General features: G+C 37.9%; 1 protein-coding gene across 4 annotated transcripts in view; it reads left to right on the top strand.

Moving 5' to 3' along the window:
- The window catches only part of LOC145993787 (kynurenine/alpha-aminoadipate aminotransferase, mitochondrial-like), a 96449-nt gene that overhangs the window by 53158 nt on the left and 22912 nt on the right, over positions 1-20379 (top strand). For 2 of the 4 annotated variants that reach the window (XM_083129590.1, XM_083129587.1), the window contains exons 2-4: positions 9777-9865; positions 13916-14084; positions 19390-19579. In XM_083129590.1, coding sequence (XP_082985716.1) covers positions 9799-9865; positions 13916-14084; positions 19390-19579 — 426 coding nt within the window. In that variant the 5' untranslated portion in view covers positions 9777-9798. Of the gene's footprint in view, positions 1-4534; positions 4670-5562; positions 5582-9776; positions 9866-13915; positions 14085-19389; positions 19580-20379 lie in introns of those variants that run through there. The other 2 variants (XM_083129588.1, XM_083129589.1) reach the window with 2 other exon arrangements.

The following is a 20379-nucleotide window of genomic DNA, read 5'->3' as shown; positions in this document are numbered from 1 at the left end:
AATGAGCAACTGCCTTCAGAAGAGACCGACCGCTTTAAACTTTCAATATTGGGATGTCTCTTCTTCCAAGCCATCTCCTGAAGCTTGGACCACAATTTGTAGTCCAAAGGGTATAGGTCCGGACTTGCAGAAGGCCAATCTGAAGTAGAAATGAAGTCTGGAACATTTGCTATGAGGGCACGCTCCATTTCTGTGAAAATGGGTAAAAACATCAGCCAAAGTACCAGCAGACAGTGCTTGAGAAACTATGCAAGAATCTTACCGACACCATCTTCCATGGAGAGAATTGGAGCTTCCAGCAGGACTCAGCCCCAGCACACAAAGCACGCACCACCCAGCAGTGGTTGGAGGCAAATGTTCCTGACTTCATTTCCACGTCAGATTGGCCCTCTTCCAGTCCAGACTTAAACCCTTTGGACTACAAATTGTGGTCCAAGCTTCAGGAGATGGCTTGCAAGAAGAGACATCCCAATATTGACAGTTTAAAGCGGTCTGTTCAGAAGGCAGCTGCGGAGTTTCCACTTGATGTGTTGCGTAATTCCATTGATGAGTGGCCATGAATACTTCAGAAGTGTGTCAGTGCTAATGGTGGCCATTTCGAATAATTATTTGTGATTTTGGTTCATAATGCATCCATGCACCTCATGTTATTCTGATATTACAATATCTCTCACCATTTTGTGTCTATTTACTTACAACTTTGGGACAGTATTTATGGTAAGACTAGGTATTTTTATTTGTATAAAATTTTAAATCGAAGGGTGCAATTGCCCCTTTGTGCCCCTTGCAAGTACCCTTGGCCGTCTGGAAGAAAAATGCAAGGAACACGTCCTCCCCGATGGCGCAGTGGTAGCGTCATCGCCTTGAAATCAAGGGGTCCCGGGTTCGATACCCGGTGGAGGCACAAAGTGGTTCGGATCCCACTTTAAACTGTGGGTCCAGTCCCAATTAGCCTTACTGTGCATAAAGTAGACTTAAAAAACCAACTCAAACCAAACCTACCTGTATTATTAGTAAAACACATTTTATGTGTGTGTTGGATATGGTATGAGATTTAATTAGGAAAAGCGATGGATAATGTAATATTTATACAAAGTAAATTAATGTATTATGTCCTTACAACAAATGTAACTATTATAGAATAGGAAGCCAGTGGCGAAATTAGCCGTAAGTTTTTTTTTAATTCCTCGCAGTAGTAAATATTGTTACAAATAAAATCCAAAAAATTAGATCCTCAACTCAGGTGGATAAGAGATCAAATTATAATTCTCAGCTTGCATTTACCTCCGATTATTAGAAGTATCATTCGACCGAAAAGCAATCTCCGACTGTTGGCTGATAAATGCGACGTGCCTAAAATACAGGAAAACGTAACAGCATAATCGTTCCATTATTTTTGTTTTGTATTTGTATTGCTTTTGTTTTATTTCAAGTATAATTTACCCCTTGGCTAATCGCAAAGATGAAAATGAATGGTGAGTAGATGAAATGGATGATCACAAATCCATGTGGATCACAAACAGTACAGAGTAGTACACAGATTGTTGGCCAACATGCCAGAACCTAGTAAGCCCGCAAGAATGAAGTTCCTAGGATATATTACCTGAAAGAAATATTGCTATTTGAATGTTTCCCGAAAAGACACCATTTATACAATAACCATCATCTAATTCATTCGCCGGCCCGGTTCAAGTCCCAGCATAGGCATAGGTGTTCTCTGCGAGTCAGGCACGTATCCAGGAATTCCCTTCGTGGGGGGCTGAACACCATATTTTTAAGGTGTATAGATAGAACCTCACAACTGTATGTTTAAGGCCAGTGGTGGCAATTGGGTTCAAAAGGGGAGTGAGGGTGCAAGAAAAGTTTACTTTCTCTTCCCTTGGTATACAAGGGTTAGCATAAAGAGGTCATAGTGTGAAGGCAAAAGAATGGGGAGCAACTATCCCCAAAATCGTCGCCACTGTTCAAGGCTGCCAAATTATTCAGAACGTGAAATCGGAACATTTTTTACCACTCAACTCCTCTGTTTCCATGCATTAACATTGTGTGCCGGAACCATCTCAGTATGTGTGTTTGTCCATTTCTTATCATCAGACATCAAAACATCTATGGCGTCTTCGAGTGTTTTTACGAAGCTGTTACACACGCACGGTATGGACAATCCACTCGACAACGCGAGACTCAAACTGTTGGCTGCGAACTGGACGCAGAAATTTCTCGAATATTTCTCTCTGATTCGAGCCTCAACACCACTACTGTGTCTTGTCCTCCCATGTTTACAGTTCTTATAAAAGCCGAAACCCACCAAATTATTCATATTGAGGCCTAAGCACTCGCAAGTGTTCACAATTTCTGTCACAACTTCCGCAGTCTTGTCATATATTGGCACGAAACAAAGTAAGTCTTCTCGAATACAGTTCGAAACAATTAATTCACAATGAAAACCCTTCCGATCCCAACACATCTAGTGTTTCTTCTCCCAATATGATTAAATGCTTATTCATTTATCTCCAGTGACGTGCCCAGGGGAGGGTTGGTGAGGTCATAACCCAATTTGACAAAGTATTCCTTAAAAACATGAACGTCAAAGAGAGGAAAAGATGGCAAAATGAGGACTGACCACCGAAAATAGTATGCATAACCCTCCTCTTCTAAAATTCTGGGAAAATTTGGTCCGGGCACAACTAACTCATCACTCAAAACTTTGATTTTCAGTTGATCTGTGCAGCTTATTTCTTTTTTAATTAACCGCTCCAATACCCGTTACTGCTTAAATATTCACTTTAGAGAGAGACCTTCGATCTCTTCGCCCCTCGACCCGAACTAGCACTACACTGAGGCTCCGGAAATTCCGCTGTCGTTAATGCCTTCTGCTTTGGACCCGAACTGGAACTAGTAGTAGACTTCGTTACTTTATGGTATTTAGTCCTTTTCATTTTCGAATCACTGGATCTTATAAAGCCACCAATAGACACTGACTGATCACTAATCGACTGTATGAACTATCACACTTATCTTTGAATACTCATTAAGCGATTCTGTTGTACAGATCAACCTGGAAATTGAAGCCGCGTATTTTAACCTCATTATATTCTAGAACGTTCCACAGATAAAACGATTCGTTAATGTTGCCAGTAGTTCGACTCCTTCTCTTATTCAAGAACGTTCCCTCTCGCGCTTTCCAGAGATTAAAAAATTACAATAAATCGTCCTACGTGTGGCGCTACGTTTGCAGCTTCCAAATGCTGACAAGTCTTTGCATAGTGTTGCGACAACACCGAAAGCGCAAGAAAAGTTTTAATGCAATATTATCAACAACAGGGTTATAGAACATTCTCCGTGTTGCCTTGGTAAGTATTTCTCTCCTTATATATTATCGGCACACTATTCAAGAAAACAAAAACCTAATTTTCCCGGACCCTGTGGCTGAGTGGTTAGTACATCGCGCTGCGACCCCAAGGGTCCCGGGTTCGAATCCCGCTCGGCCATGGTTGTGTGTGAATGTCAATTTATCATTTTCATAATTTCATCACTCATTCCCATCTTCGTAAATTAGCTAAGAGAAACAAAACGCGAAGTAAAATGAAATAAATCAAATAAAAAAAAACTAATTTTATGTAGTGTAAACTGAAAAAATTAAGGGGGGCTCCAGCCCCCTGATCCCGCCTTGGGTGCGCGCTATTAACAATAACAGGGTTATAGAACATTCTGTGTCTTGGCTAGAAAATTATTTATCTGAAATTATCATCACATTATTTAAGAAGCCATGAACCTAATTTTATGTAGCGTAATTTCCTGAATGGGGTGCTGGAGCCCCCTGATTCCCACCTTGCATACGTGCTTGACTCGATAATTATTTCTCTCCTTAAATTATCGTCACGTTATTTTATTTCACACCACAAGAAACCAAAAACCTCATTTTAACTATTGTAAACCGCAAACTTTCGGGGTGGCTCGAGCCCCCTAAGCTCCCCCTTGGATACGTGCCTGCTACGAGTGTCCCTTCATCAATTTAAACTAATCATCACTCATCCTGTTCGTCGCGATTAGCCAAAAGTGGAAGAAGACGATAAATAACAAAAACAAATTTATCCTCATCGTGGCGATCAACTGGAGAATGTTAAAAGTAGCGTAAAAATATTAAAGGGAAATTCCAGGACATTCAGTAAAAAGACATATCAGAATATGCCCGGACAAGAACTTTCCTTAGAATGAGACATTTAAAATAAATGCAATAGGTTAGCTGGAAAGAAAAGCCGGCAGTGGACTACAGCCTGCAGGGACAAGATATCACGCAAAAAATAAACTATGCATTGTTTTGGAATAAATGTATTCTTCTATCGCGTATTTGATCTCTTGCTGTCAAATCAAATTAACAGCTTTGGTGTATAATATCAAAAGATGCATGAAAACACAGCGTTTCATGGGCCATCTGCTACATTCTACGCATAGCTTTCAACCGCTCGTGTCCGCTTGGTGACGTCACAAGCTCTAGCCAATAACGTGCAAGTCGCGGAGTGGCCCCCCCTGCGTAACTACATCTGTCACTGTTTTGTATGATACTGCGTGGTGCAAGGTGGCATTTTTACATGCGAGTTGTGAATACATTGGTCACTTCTTGGGTTCGGGAATTTTCGGTATTTCTTTCTGACGTAGGGTTGGTTTGCAGGTACGAGTTTTCATGAAATTGCAGTACTGCAATTTTAGTGGGTTTTTTCTTTCCAATGAATGCTTTTCAAGGATATTTTAACCTACGTTAGCTCGTGTGTGGAAAATTTTGTTACTTCAAAAACCACGTGCCTGTGCACATGGCAACCTATCGGGTGCACTTGGAGGGATCCACCTTGGGTATGTACAGTCAACGGCAAAAATAATGGCAAGTTATCCATCGCTATTTTCATTCTGTTTTATTCTACATCCTCTGTTGTTTTATGGTATAGAATTTTGTTGATGCGAAGCAGATATTACCTATAGACGTTTTTATTTCAATTCATGATCATTGTGGAAAAAAGACTGAATGGTGATTGGCAATTAACATACTATTTATTTTGCCGTTGGGTGTACAGTCGGCAAAGATAAAAGAAAATGCCTTTGTTGGGGATTTAGCGAAAAAAAACGCTGCATTACCAACATGCCCAATCCTGGAAAACAACCTTACAACGCGTATTTAGTCTTAATTTTTACCATTACCTGACTTGTCTGCCAAAAAGGAATTCAAATACTAGGGTGTGTTTTAATGATTCTTCAAGACCGGCAGTTTTCTCCCGGTTGTACAAAATGTCTTGCATGTAGTGGCTTGCTCATGGATGTCCCTTTCAGTCCATCTCAAAAAGAGGAGGGGGGCATTAGGAACCAAATAAACGGAGACAATGAACTTGCAATAGAAAACAAACTCAGCCTCCTGTGTTGCTTTCCTCTTTTGTGTTAATCACAGCATTAAAGATGAATTGTAAGCTAACAGGACAAACACAAATATATCAAAGCCTGGACAAGTTTGAACCTAGGACTCAGACTCCATATTTCATTATGCTGATCACTCCATCATTGCTGGGGGTGTTCTCGAATGGCATGTTGTTTTAAGGTGATTATACAAGCAAAAACTTAACTTTGTGGCACAATAGCCCTTTTAGTGATAAAGCCTGCCAAGTGATTTTTCAGGGTGATGCTTGGTGTATGGTCAGTGCATTCAAGTCCCATTGGAGCTATCTTCGCTGGCTTTCAAGACTGGATCAACCACTGTATGATGGTCAATGGAATGAAATCAAAATTTTGTTCTTATACTGTAATAGCTTGCATACCATAGCTTATATTATATTTTCATGTAAAAAGGTAAAGTCCTCCCCTGTGTTATGCACCATGCCATGAAGGCGTATAGGGGGTGTGGGGTTAGGGCCCCAAACTTACTTGATCACTGCCGAAGGGGTCGTGATGTGATGTTTTCCCCAGATACCCACTTTATATGATGCTGGGTGGGTGCCAGAGCTGCTTGAACAAGTGGAAAAATCCCGGTTCTCCCCTGCCGGGGATCAAACCTGGGTCTCTCGCATGGTAGTCAGATGCCATAACGACTGAGCTACCGTGGCCGCCATTTTTTTCATATTTTCATGTATCTGACTAAATCCATACCCATGCAAAATGGGTCAACGGATGAATAGGGATTATGATTATGAATTATATGTATGAGCTGCAGTAGTCCAGTCAGAAGGAGTCTCTGCACTGAATGAGAGATCTGAAGTTGGTGATCTTCTGTTGGAACTGCATAAAGTGGCTACTCACCATGTCTGTAATAAATGGGTACTGGGAGTAAAGCCAGCTAGAGCATGGTACTGATCACATCACGTCCACTATGCCTCAAATGGAGAATGGGGGCCTTACATTTCCCGTATGTCTGCATAAGTGCCTTCATGGCACAGTGTAATACACAGGTGATAGCTTTGCCTTGTTTAATTTGCATAAGTGGGTATTCAACAAAACATGGTTAGATGGTCTCACTTGGATATACATCTGAGTTTCTGAAGAATTATGGCATGATGATTTTAACAGTTTTATGGAATGGATTTCCCACATATACATTCTTCTGTTGAGTTCTCTTTGGAAAGTCGCAACTTGAAAGAAAGTCAGACCAGACTAGTCACTTCGTAAAAAAATGTGAAGTCCTCTCCAAACTATATAAAGTGTGCACGTTTATTATGTCCCCATCGGCAACCCTCATGAAACTTAACACTGGCAACAATAGCAAACAATAGCCAAACCGCTCCCGATAAGTGCATGCACTCAGACGTTGTTGCCACATTTTCTTTACATTTCTTGTAGTTGCAAGGTGCCTCTCGTTATTTTTACTCCATAACCACGTGCAGGGTTGATCTTTTTTAACTAGTTGTGTTGTGTTATTTCATTGTTGTGTTATGCTGCTCTTTTGTTGCTTTGTTATAGTGTTGTGCTTTTAGTTTTTCCTTAGACTTTGCATAATGCAAGTTATCACTCACAGCTGCTAGTGAAAATCCCAAGTATGAAATGAAGACAACATTGCAGGATATTATTTCCTTCCTGGAGAGCAGAGGTGCCCATCCCCCCCCCCCCAGATCATATCATGTGTCCCCCCCAAAAAAAACATCATTCGCGTCCTCAAACCATATCGTAATCCCCACAAAGTATTTAATTACGACAGTGTGTCTACGGAAAGTAACTTTTTTCTTAGCTTTACAGAACACTATACTTGATCTGCCCTTATTCCCTAAACAGGGGTGCCCATCACTCAAGACCACCCCTAAAATCGTTCATAATCCCCCGAAAATAGTTTGGATGAATGTGTAATAGTTGATGTCTATTTGAATGAAATACCATGTTACATTGTCCATGTTTTTTGATTGTTCGATTTTCGAAAAAACTTAAAACTAGCACATTGATTGGTTAAATGTAGTAAATTAAAATATGTAAATATGCATATAAATAGTATTTTTGAGTGGGTTTATAAAACTCAATTTGAGTATTTAACACAAATTGTTACACAACTTAAGATAAAGATAGAATAATCCAACCTTGGCAAACCAAATAATATGCTCCAGCCATATGGCAGATTCAATTTGTTTCACAAGACATTACAGAACCCTAGCTAGAAATTCTTAACCTCAGGGCGATAATATAACAGGGTTCCTCTCTCAAAGAAATCACCCCCACCCCCTGTTTTCCTGGGGTAAATATAATTATTTTAGTAACAAACCATAATCCATAACAATAATTACTTGGATTTTTTCTTCAGTGCAAATTTAAAATTTTCCTGTGACAAGTTAGAAATGCAGATTTGATATATTTTTGTCCCAAATGATGCACCCGCTTTAAATTAAGCAGTATACCAACACTAAGCATTATATTTTAAGAAGTGATGTTATTAATGAATATCGAGAATATCGCTTATGTCTTGTAATGCAGCTATAGTATAAAACTTCACATTCACCTCAGTAAAGCGCCAAACACGCATTCTCGCAACACATGATTGCAAGTGAAGCGAGCAAGAAAACGTTTACACCCATTTCTTTGCAGGTTTTCAAGAATATTAATTGAATGGGGTGTCAATACTTCCTTTTCCAGCTTCTCTTTTAGCACGTTTAGGGTCGAAAACTTGTACATACAATATCGCTAAATACAGTCTCCAAAATTTAATATTTGAACTCTCTCTCCACTACAGAAATCTCTTGACAATCTAAGATTTAACACTTTATCAATAGCTTCCTATTTCCTCCTTTAAATTTAATACTCAATCCTACCACCAAAATTTCCATGCTAATTTTAGACAACATTGACCCCTCCAAAAAAATTAATTCTCAATCTCCACACCAGAATTTCCGCAACAGTCTAAGACAATAGTAATACACAAGAATTGGATACCCCCCTCAATTTAATGTTCAATCTCCCTCTAACTAAAATACGAGCCATAATGTAAGACCCCCAACGTTTAATTCAGAACCCCCGTGTCAATTAAGGCCTAATATGTAAGAGTTGGATATTTCTCTCGCCCCCTTCAATAATACCCTTAAACACCTCCTTTTTAATCTTTATCTGTATTTATTTTCTCTTTCCATATTCTTTAATTTCCTTCTGCTTTTCCTCTGTATCTCTCTTCAATTTGGCAACATAGCTTTCCTACTCCAGTTTTTTGCTTCTACTTCAAAAGAAAACCGTCAGCTTGGGTGTTTCTTTTAACAAAGAGTATCGCTCCCTTTGTTAACAGCTGGGGATATAATGAACACGCGGACTTTAACAAATGAATAAGCTAAACATTTCTGAAGGAAAGAGGTGTCCAATGTGTCACCCCTATGTACTCCATCTTGATGACATTATGTTGAGTGGTTTGCAGAGCTCGCTAATACTCCAGGGTCCCTGGATTTGAATCCTAACCTGTGCATGGGTGCTCTTTGTGAGTGTCCTTTCATTATGTCATCACTCATCCTCATCATTGTGATTAACCAAAAGTGGCAGAAAATTGACACTAAATACAAAAAAATCAAGTCAGGGCATTATGTTGAAACCAACTTCTAATTATACTTTATGAGGAACCACAGGCACAACCATGAATTATGAAATTATTCCTTGAAGATTTATGTCAACAGAAACGCTAGATTCAAATAATTGATAAGGCATTATCACTAATTTTGGTTTGTGATGACTTACCTAAAGAGGCAGAAAAAGTGACTAAAACAATAAAAATACAATTTGATGATCATTCATAAGCAATAGGCTCAACATATGATTGAAACTTAAGTTCAAGTCTGGGTAATCAGCAGATTTCCATTAAGTTACTTGGTACTCTCCATGGTATGACAGCAGGGTGGTATTTGTTGAAGAGGATGAGGGAGTGAATCACCCTTTCTGGATTGTTCCCTCCAGTTGTAAATTTTCAGCCCTGGGTGGAGAAGGGTGTATATCTAATACCCTGATGCTTCAAAATGAGTTCCTTGACCCCCGACCACCATCCCCATGGCAATTTTTGAAGTAATGCCCATAACCCTAGTACTTATTAATTAAAGATTAAGGCTCATCTATATCTTTGATCATTCAGTAACAAAGAACAGCTTAAGAAGACTTAATCATGAGATAAAGATTTTTTGTAAAATTATAATAAATTATTCTACATCCTACTGGATAATACATTACAAATTAATGGAAGTAGAGTGATAGGGTTTACATTTTGTGATTTATACTTCATACCATTTAATTCATTATTTCATGAATTGCTATTTTTGTATTCCTCTTTAAGCTTATATTTTTTTCTCTTCTAGATAAGTCAAAGATACAATAAACATGAATTATTCCCGCTTCATAACTGAGTTTGCACAGAGAAGGAAGCCTTCTCTTATAAGGGAGCTAAGTGAGTATGACACGGTCATCTTGGCGAATATTTATTATGTATTAAGTGTAATATATCACTTTTGTTGCTGTTGTTTTTGTAGCTGATCATGGTGTTTGCTTCATGTTGAATTATTTAGACTTTTAAGCACTGTACTTGGTTTATTATATATGAACACCAACATTTCAGAGACCAGTTCTGTCTCGATAATTATTAATAATAACAACAACAATAAAAAAAACAACATACTGCAACAGCCTGTGAGGACCAAGGCCTACCTACCTACTACCAGCTTCACTTCCACCTGCTGAGAAGGAAGATCATCAACCAGTTACGGTTAGGCTTACCATACGTCCGAGATTGCAAAATGTCCGGGGTTTTGAGAATCTGAACAAGAAAATAGCTACCGGTATTGAATATTCACGACCAATTTTTAAGCTGTTTCAAAAGACTGATATTTCATGTACCAATATTTCTAAAATGGTTGAGTTTGCTATGTCTTTGGCTGGAACATCTGCTCCAGTTGAGAGAGTATTTTCAATTATGGGGAATATTTGGTCAGCAGAAAGAGGTAGACTTCTAGTATCCACTGTTAAACATCTGCTGAAAGTTAAAATTAATTCAGAAGTTTCATGTTGTGAATTTCATGATGTTATTAAAACAAACAAGCCATTTCTGAAAAAAAGTAATGTCTAGTGAAAAGTTCAACTGAGTCAACTAACAGAACAGAGAACAGGGAGGCTTCCTAAACATCAGACAATGTATTACTCAATTAAACATTTGAAAATTAATTGATTGATTTTAGAAAATAATGTTAATATTTTTTCTTGTACAATTTATAGTTTAATGTTCCAATAAAATGTTAAGGTTTTTAAGCATACTTTGTAAAGAAAACTGAAATTCAGCAGCAACGAGTTGATCGCAAATATGTTCTGGGTTGGACCCCAAAAAATAGGTAAGCCTAGTTACGGTGTAACGTGTGGTCAGTACGACGAGCACTCAGTTGTTGTAGGTTTGCATGACTGGGCTTTCCTACTCATTAGTAGCTCCCCAAATTCATCATGTCCCTACACTGGCCAAAATCTCATGAGAAAAATCGTTACACTTCCCCCGAGAGACTTGAAGCTGCACGCTTCCCGTAGCCCAAATCATGATGCCCTAGACTGCACGGCCATGGTGCAGAACAACAATAATAAGGGTTATGATTATTATTAATATACAATAATAGTATTGTAAACAGATTTTATCCCAAAGTTATCATCATCTCCATGTGAGACTCATATGCCAGGTGAGTGAATATCTAGCATAACCATTTTTAATTCTTTTTTTACATTTCATGCAGGCAGTGTAATGAAATGCATAGCAATTCTATTAATTTTTACACACGTCGTTCAAGAAAAAACTTTAAAAGTTAATGGACAATTTTAGTCATAAAGTTTATTTTGTGTGACCTCCCACTGAAAACTCTACCTTTTAGAATTTTGTAAACTTTGCAGCAACTTATTCTTTGGTGTAGATGGTAGAATATGGTTCCTGTATTTTATGTTCAGTTTTTCATTCTGACACATTTTTTACTTTGGTTATTTTGTTCGAATACTAACTAAATGAACAATAAAAATAAAACTTGAAATGAGGGGTGCCAATTTCCAAGGGGGTCGATGTAACAGTTTGATACCCCCCTCCCCCCGCACCTCCTCCCAATGGCCATGCAGTAGTTCATAAACTCAGATTTTGGTTTGATTGACTAATTGATTTTTTGTTTTAAGCCCACTTTATGCACAGTAAGGCTAATCGGGACTGGACCTATAGTTTAAAGTGCGATCCGAACCACTATGCACCTCCACCAGGTATCGAACCCACGATCCCTTGATTACAAAAGGATGACATCAGTGACGTACACTGAGGAGTAGCTAGTCTAGCAGAGATAGATCAATCAATCTCACATTTCAAATCACAATATTTATTGTCTTGTTGAAGCCACAGTTCACATAAAACACTTCTTTTTTCATGCACTTCTCGTCCCTCGGTGAGAGCGAGCAAGACTGGATGGGGCGGGGCTACTATTCTAGCTGGGTTTTCCTCCACCTCACCAGTTTTATGTAGATACGGCCACCAGAAGGGAAGAATTCTGCCTGTACCTCGCCCCCCACTGCAATGGTGGTGGTCGTGGTTTATGGTACCCCGGTCTATCTCCTATAGGAACAGATAGGGGATTAGTTTCCCTTCGATTCCTTTATAAATCCTCTGAAGAACGCAGGGGAGAAATTTCTGCAGTACTTATGTTCTCTGTATTTACACCACAAATTTATACACGTTGTATAATATGTATGTATAATGTGGGATGTAAAAATATATTGTTTTATTCTTTATGAAATGGGAACGTATTATGTGCAGACAAAAATGCTTTGAAATGTTATGCTTTCTTTTATTTTTTTCAAATACGGAAGATATAACAAATATTTGCTCATGCTCTCTCGCTCTCGTCTTAGTAGTGTTTCATTTAAATGTACTAATCTGTTGGCCTAAAAGAAAAATGGTTAGCTAATCGGTCATAAATAGAGATGTATTTATTTGGGCAAGAGAACGCTAATTCTTGTTGTTGTTGGGTTGGTTTATTTTACTTCACATTTCTGCCACATTTGGTTATCACAGAAATGAGGATGAGTGATGACATGATGAAATTGATGAAGGGACCTCACAAAGAACATCCATGTCCAGGCCAGGATTCGAAACCATGACGAGCGCAAATTCTTGTTCCTATGTGTTGTACTCTGCAGTGAATAATAAAATAATTTGGAATGAAAAATGTATCCCAGAACTAAGAGGCCAAATTAATATTATTGAAGAAACTACATAAAAGTATTTTGTTACCAGTTTATCCCCCTTTAATATATTGAATTTTTGTCACCTCCCATAACTTTTTTTCTATCTGTATAGATTTAATCGCAATAAGTAGCTAATGAGCTTATGGAAGTCATGAGGGACAATCATAAACAAAGAACTCTGGACTCCTGATTTTGCAGTGCCCTGGAGATGCACTGGGAAGAAATTATTTGTTTTTTTTAACGTTGCTCTTCCATCACTTTACCTAATTTTTGCCATGATGGTAAACGTAGATTCAATGAAACAGGTGAGGGGTGGATACAAGAGAAACACTCAAGCACAGGCCAGGACTCGAACCCCGATCCTTCCGTATCAACATCATGAGATGGAGGAATTAGGGAAATCAAGCAATGCATTTTTTTTTCCAAAGAGCATTAAGCATGTACAATTGAAAACTATAGTTTGCTTTACCGATACCCACGTATCCGAATGGTTAGCACTTTTTTCTCGTCTTTGTTGTTGACAAACATCCGTGGGGGAGTCGTTATCACAGTGTGCTATGACAGTACGGGTTCTGGGTTCGAACCCAACCTGGGCATGGGTGTTCTTTGTGTGTGTCCATTCATCAATTTTATCATATCATCATCGCAATTAATCAAATGTGGCAAAAAGCGACCCTAAGTAACAAGAATCAAATTGTTGATTGATTGTTTGATTTGGTTTATTTTACTTCAGTTTTCTGCCATGTTTGGCTAATTGCGAAGATGATACCATAAAACTGATGAAGGGACATACGCAAAGAACACCCGTGGACAGGCCGGGATTCGAACCCGGGATTTCTAGCTTAGTAGTCAAATCAAATCTTTTTTTTATTTTCGGAAGAGAGGAGTTACGTGCACCTTTTTAGTAGTCATTCCTCAATTTGCAATCTTTTCCGCCTTTGATGTTCTTTTCTTTTAGAAATTCTGGGCCCTAATGGGGGGAGGGGTTGTCCCATCAACCCCACTTGGGCATGCCACTGATTGCTACTCCAAGTGTCGATGTCACCGCACGTCACTGGATGACATTACCACTATGCCGTCGGTGAGGCCCAAACACAGAATGTGTGTGAGGAAGGCATCAGTGTGAGCAGTCAGCACAAATTGTCTTTCCTTCTCTCTCTCTCTCTCTCTCTCTCTCTCTCTGTTTACCCAGCAGACATTTTTAAATAATAATAATATAATCTTAATTGTTCATATTTCTTTACAGCTAAACTATATGCAAAGGCACCTCCGGAAACGGTATTCCTCGCAGGTGGTCTTCCAAATTCAAGCATGTTTCCATTTGAGGAAGCAAAAATTCTGCTGAAAGATGGCTCCTCGTTTACTATGAAAGGAAAAACACTGGACTCTGCCCTGCAGTATGGTCCATCGCAAGGGTAAATTCCAAATAATTTTATGTAACTTTTATAAATTACATATTTCAGGTCCTTTGTAGATACACCATATTATTTCTTTCTGTGTTTCAATACATAAACATGCGTGTTTTTCAGGAGAATATTTTGGAAGGACTCAAATAATTGTAAAGATATTGAAATTAAATAAGCAACATTTATTTCATTTGTTATTCTCTTCTATTGATTGATTTAGTTTATTGTTTCTTTGTTTTCCTACCACTTTTGGTATCAGATGGCATGAACCCATGTGATTTCTGACTGTGTACAGGGGCTCTTCCAGAGCTGAAATCCAGCATAACACGAGATGTTGCTACTATTTCGCAGGAAACCCTTCATGCGACTATTGATGACACTGTCTTACGCTTCCAGAGGGACATTCACAAACACTGCTGCACTGACATCAACTGAAAATAAAGTTGTCCTGTCTGAATTCTGGTTGTCGTTATTCAGTGCCACATTCCAACCTTTTGTCAAAAATGTTAACTTCTTTTTTTTTTCATCATCCTTTATTTACCCATGGTCTGCATAGCCTCTATACAAAGTTTCACCACAATCTGTTGCTTTGAACATTACAACATTGTAACAAATGTTAATATAGAGATATTTTAAGTTCGTAATCTGGAAATTTCAATAATTAACTACATAAACTATCAATACATCTTTTGAATCTTGCATAAGAATACCTCTTATGTGCACATAACAAAAAATAATTACAAATTACAGGTAATTATCTTTTGTATGAAAAAGTGGCTGCAGGACAGGACCAGACGATGGATCAGTTGGTTCAGCATCATCTGCAAAATTAAACAAATAAATAAATAAACTAAATAAATAAAATAAATTTTCATTTGACATACACTATACAAAATAATAAATGGAAAAACTAAAAATACATCAGTGCATGTAGGAGAATCAAGCAAGAGGCAAGATGAATAGACCCAAAAAATTTACCTCTTCTCATTTCATTCATAAAATGCTATAGTTTGCAACACTGTTTATATTGTCAACAATTAATTATTAGGAATATAACCTACCTTCCAAATCTTCAAATTCATCTGCATCATCAAAATCGTCGCTAACTTCAAACTCTGAGGCGGAATCCTCATGCAGAATTTCCGCTATGCAGTCTGGATCTAACGACGTCATTCTAAACAATGCAACGTACATCAACCCAAACACAAACCGTCGCAGGTGCGAGATAAAAATGGCACATGAGTCACCTAGCGGTCGGAATTTCAACAGAGGGGCTTGAATGAACACGCACATGAGACAAAGTACGAACATAGCCTGTAGTTCAATCAGCAAAGCGATTGCATACCACAGGATGGGCTATGCCCGTCGTTCGTCCACATTGACTTTAAGTGCACTGCGGGCTATGCCCGTCGTGAGTCCCCAATGTGTTAAGCCATATTCTCAGTGGCGTCTTGTGGCCTCAAATTTGGCCGGAGCTTATTTTTTAAATTTAATTCATGTGTAATTCACATGAATTACAAAAAATAGGTATTTTTTTCTTCTAGACTACAAAACTGGACTTACTTTTTTGAAAGAATTTAAAATGTAATGACAAATTACATGAATTACAAAAAAACGGGTATTTATCTTCTAAACTACAAAACTGGACTTATTTTTTTAAAGAATTTAAAATATAATGACAATTCACATGATTACAAAAGAAACAGGCATTGTTGTGAAACATACCTTTCTACGAATGTTGACTCCTGTTCTTCTGCTCAGCAAATTTTGTTATTACTTTTTCGTTGAAGCCCTCTATGTTTGAAATGTATTCTATCTCTATTGTAAGCAAGTGCCAAGGCATTTGGTCTGTCTTGTCCCATTGCATTTCTTAAGCAGGTTTTAATACGCTTCAATGTGCTGAAACATCGTTCATATTCAGCTGTTGCCACTGGAGTTATTAAAACTATGTTTTAATACGCTTCAATGTGCTGAAACATCGTTCAGATTCAGCTGTTGCCACTGGAGTTATTAAAACTATGTTTGTCATTTTTACTGTTTTTGAAAAGGTACCCTCTAAATAATTTTAAATAAAAAATGAATGCAATCTACTGATAGAGTTCTATGAAGGGATAATAAATCTGGGAAGATGCCTCTGTTTAAAGATTGTTCTCTTTCATTATGTCCTCGTAGAGCAAGTTCATGTCGACAACATAATTTTAAGCAATCTATAATTCTATTTAATATATGCCTATTTTTCTGGACAAATTCATTGTGTCTTATAATTGAGAGCCTATTTCCTTCATCAATTTGTGTTCGAACATCAACCCTGCCAAACTCACTCAAACATAGCGAATGAAAGCCACCAAAACACTACAGAACAACATGCGAGATCGAACGCGACGCAACGGAAGTAGCCCCGAATCAGCACTCAAATCCATTGGACTCTCCCCTCCTCTCTCTGCTAGCATGTGACCTTCACTGTAGTGTAGGTGGGTGTAGGCCACGCCTTCCTTTGCGACGAGCCCCGGAAAACGATAATTGACATCAATGCCGCTAGGAGCGCTGTCGTATCCATTGCAACAGACGATGAATTTACATGGGTAAAAATAGCCTTTTAAAAGACTGTGTGATAGTTATGCGTTATGGTGATTGATAATTACATGAATACGTCCGTTTTTTCTTTAGGGGCTAAGCCCCGGAAGCCCCAAGGGACGAGACGCCACTGCATATTCCCTGTTTCAATTCTTTGTCTGATAGCTTTGGTTATGTTATTCTGGTTGTCGATCAATAATCCAAGGTATTTAAATGTGCTCACACAGTGAAATATTTTACTACCTATTTCAATATTTTCTTCTGTGATAGTTTGAAGTTACAATCATGTACTTTGTTTTTTGTGTATTTACTTGTAATCCTAATTTATTGGTTGCTTGTTCTAGATGATTAAATATTCTGTAATGTTCTTTCTCAGTTCTGGAGATTATTGCTATGTCATCAGCATAAGCACAGATCTGACTAGTTTTGAAAAAGATTGTGCCTCTTTTATCCACCTGGTGTATTGCCATTTGTAAAGCCAATATAAATAATGTAGTGGATAGCCCATCTCATTGTTTTACTCATTTTGTATACTGAAATTTCTTCCCCTATTTGTTGTCCTATTTTGTCTTTTACCGTGGTTTGATCCAAAGTCATTGCTACTAACTTAATCAACTTTCTTGGAATTGAAACATGTTTCATTGCCTGTAGAAGCTTTCTTCTGTTCACACTGTCAAATGCTTGCTTATAATCAATAAATAGTATGTGTAAATCTATTCCATGTTTGTAGTTTTCTCAACTATTTGTTGCATAATAATGGATCGGTGGTGCCTCTGTTTGTTCTAAATACGCATTGGTATTCACCAATTATGCTCTCTGAATATTTCTCATCTGTCGTTAATAATTCCTGTAAGGATTTTATATCCTACGTTTAATAGTGTAATACCCCTGTAATTTGAACAGTCTATCCTATCTCCTTTTTTGTGTATAGGGCAGAGGAGGCCAGTTTTCGGTGGGCATTAGTTCCTCCTCCCATATTTGCGTTACCAATTTACATATTTCTTTTTTCATTTCTGGACCTGCATACTTTATTAGTTCAGAGGTAATTTCGTCTACTCCTGGCGCTTTGTTAGATTTGAATTCTTTAATCTTATTTACAATTTCCTGTTCTGTTGGTGTTTCTTCCTCATACACTTCCACACATGATTCCGAAGTGTCTGTTTCTTGTTCCATATTTCCTACTCCCTCTCTCTTGCTTCTTCATCTCCCTGATGTAATTGTTCTTTAAAATGTTCTGTCCATTTGTGTAATGTCATATGCTCCTCTCCTATAAGTTCACCATTTTTATCCTTGAACCAATTGCTTGGGCTTGATATCCTCTATTCATTCGTTTCAGTGCAGCATAAATTTTTCTGGTTTCGTTTTGTTTACTGAGGTATTCAATTTCTTCTATTCTAGATTTAATAATTTCTCTTTTCTTACTTTTGCAAATTTTGTTTGCTTGCCATCTCATTTCTTTATATCTTTCACAATCACACCTTGTTTCCCTTTGTATCATTTTATTTCCAGCTTCATTCTTTTTTTATATTGCTTGTTAACATTCTTCATCAAACCATTTTTATTTTACTTTTTCCTTCTCATAGCCTATTACTTCCCTCGCTGCACCTTTAATTATTGTTTCTACTTCTTGCCATCTATTTTGAATCCCTATACTTTCTTCTTTTCCTTCTATTAATTTACTCCTTATCGTTTTTCTATATGTTTCCTTTATTTCTTTTCTTTCTAATCTTTTTATATCCATTCCTTTTTTTGAGGTGTTTTCTTGCATATCTTATCTCTCAATTTTGTCTTGACAAGGAAATGGTCGGTGTCACAATTTGGTCCTCTACAGCTCCTTACGTCTGTTATTGAAGATGTGTATCTACGATTAATTAGGACATGATCTGTCTGGTTAGTTGTACTGTCATCCGGTGATTTCCAAGTACCCAGATGTATTTCCTTATGGGTAAAATGTGCTTTTCACAACCATTCTACTTCTTATTGCAAACTGGATCAAAAATTTTCCATTTTCATTACTTTCTAGATGTAATGAATGCTTGCCAGTGACTTTTGTGCATTCATCTTTGGTTCCTAATTTGGCATTAAAGTCTCCTATTATTACTATTGTGTTGTCGTGTTTCTGTACCTTTTCGTATGTTTCTTCTAGTTTATCTTAAAACTCTTCCATTACCGTAATGTCCTTATCTTCTGTAGGTACATGGACCGTTATGATAGTAATGTTTCTAAATTTACCTCTCAGTCTTATCTTGCTTATTCTTTCATTAATAGGCACAAATTGCCCGACCCTGTGGCCGAGTGGTTAGCACATCGTGCTGCGACGCCAAGCGTCCCGGGTTCGAATCTCGGTCGGGCTTGGTTGTTTGTGAATGTCCATTCATCAATTTCATCACTCATCCCCATCTTCGCAAATTAGCCAAGAGGCACAAAACGCGAAGTAAAATAAACTAAATCAATCAATCAATAGGCACAAATTGAATCACTTGATTCCTTATGTTTTGGATATCATAAACCACGTTCCATATTGTCCATTCCTTCCATCCGTCCCATTATAATACAGGAAGTAATTTCAGACACATTTAATTGCATTATATGAATAAATTTGGAATAATTATATGACCAAAATTATTATCATTGTTGCACAAATGTGAAATTTTATTGTCATAGATTTCCAACTGATATTGGTAGATACAATGATGTGCGCCATCCTGTACAAAATGAACACAATATTGTTCCATTTCAGATTGCCTCCATTGCTTGCTAAACTCAAGGAACTTCAGAAAAGGATTCACAATCCACCCCAGTGGGAAAATACAGACTTGCTTGTGACAGTTGGCAGCCTGGATGGATTGTCTAAAGTAATAGAAATGGTTTTAGAAGAAGGCGAACCTGTAGTCATACAAGATCCTCTGTACTCGGGAACAATGGCAATAGTATGTACTTTCGTATTGTTTTAAGCTTCACATGTTCAGATTTTTTCAAACTTTATAATAGTGTTCCTATGTAAATTATATCTCAATTTTGATGTGTTTTTTTGTGTAGAATAAAATTCTTAGCATTTATCCATGTTACCGCACTTATCATGATTCCCTCAACCTCCCCCCGTCCCCTTTTTGGAAATTTGTTTCAATTTATAAGGCCATGCTGAAAAGTAATGCCACCTATTTTTTTATTAAAAAATTTTTGTCCATATCTATACAATTACTTTTCCACATAATGACTCTGGTGATCAACACACATCTATCAAGGAGAGAACAGTTTCATAAAACGTCACTGTAGAATTGTTGATCTTGACGATGGAGCCACTGCCTCACTTCTGTTTGCACTGCATCAGAATCAAAGTGAATTCCTCTCGAGTGTTACTTAAGCTTTTGAAACATGAAAATCTAATGGAGCCAGATAGGTAGTGCTGAAGCAACTGTTGGCTAATGTCCAGTCTCTTCCGTTTCATGTCAGGAGTGCGCTTCCAAAGTGCCCACCATGCACAAAGGTTTCGGTATCCCAGATCTGTGATTATCGTCTGCATTCGCTCCCGTAATATGCCACACATGAACGCAAGCTCTGCCTGGGTTATGCGACATTTCACTCAAGTGAGTTCATCGATACGATTCCGATGACCTTATCAGTTGCAGTACGCAGCTGGCCTTCCACTCCGTTCTTTGTCACACACGTTGAGAGTTCCTCGGCTGGTATTTTCATTATGAGCACAAACACCCCCAAGGTCATACAGTAC

This window comes from Lepisma saccharinum, chromosome 10 (genome assembly GCF_977018435.1).
Source record: "Lepisma saccharinum chromosome 10, izLepSacc3.1, whole genome shotgun sequence".
Lineage (NCBI taxonomy): Eukaryota > Metazoa > Arthropoda > Insecta > Zygentoma > Lepismatidae > Lepisma > Lepisma saccharinum.
This window is presented reverse-complemented; position numbering and strand designations above follow the sequence as displayed.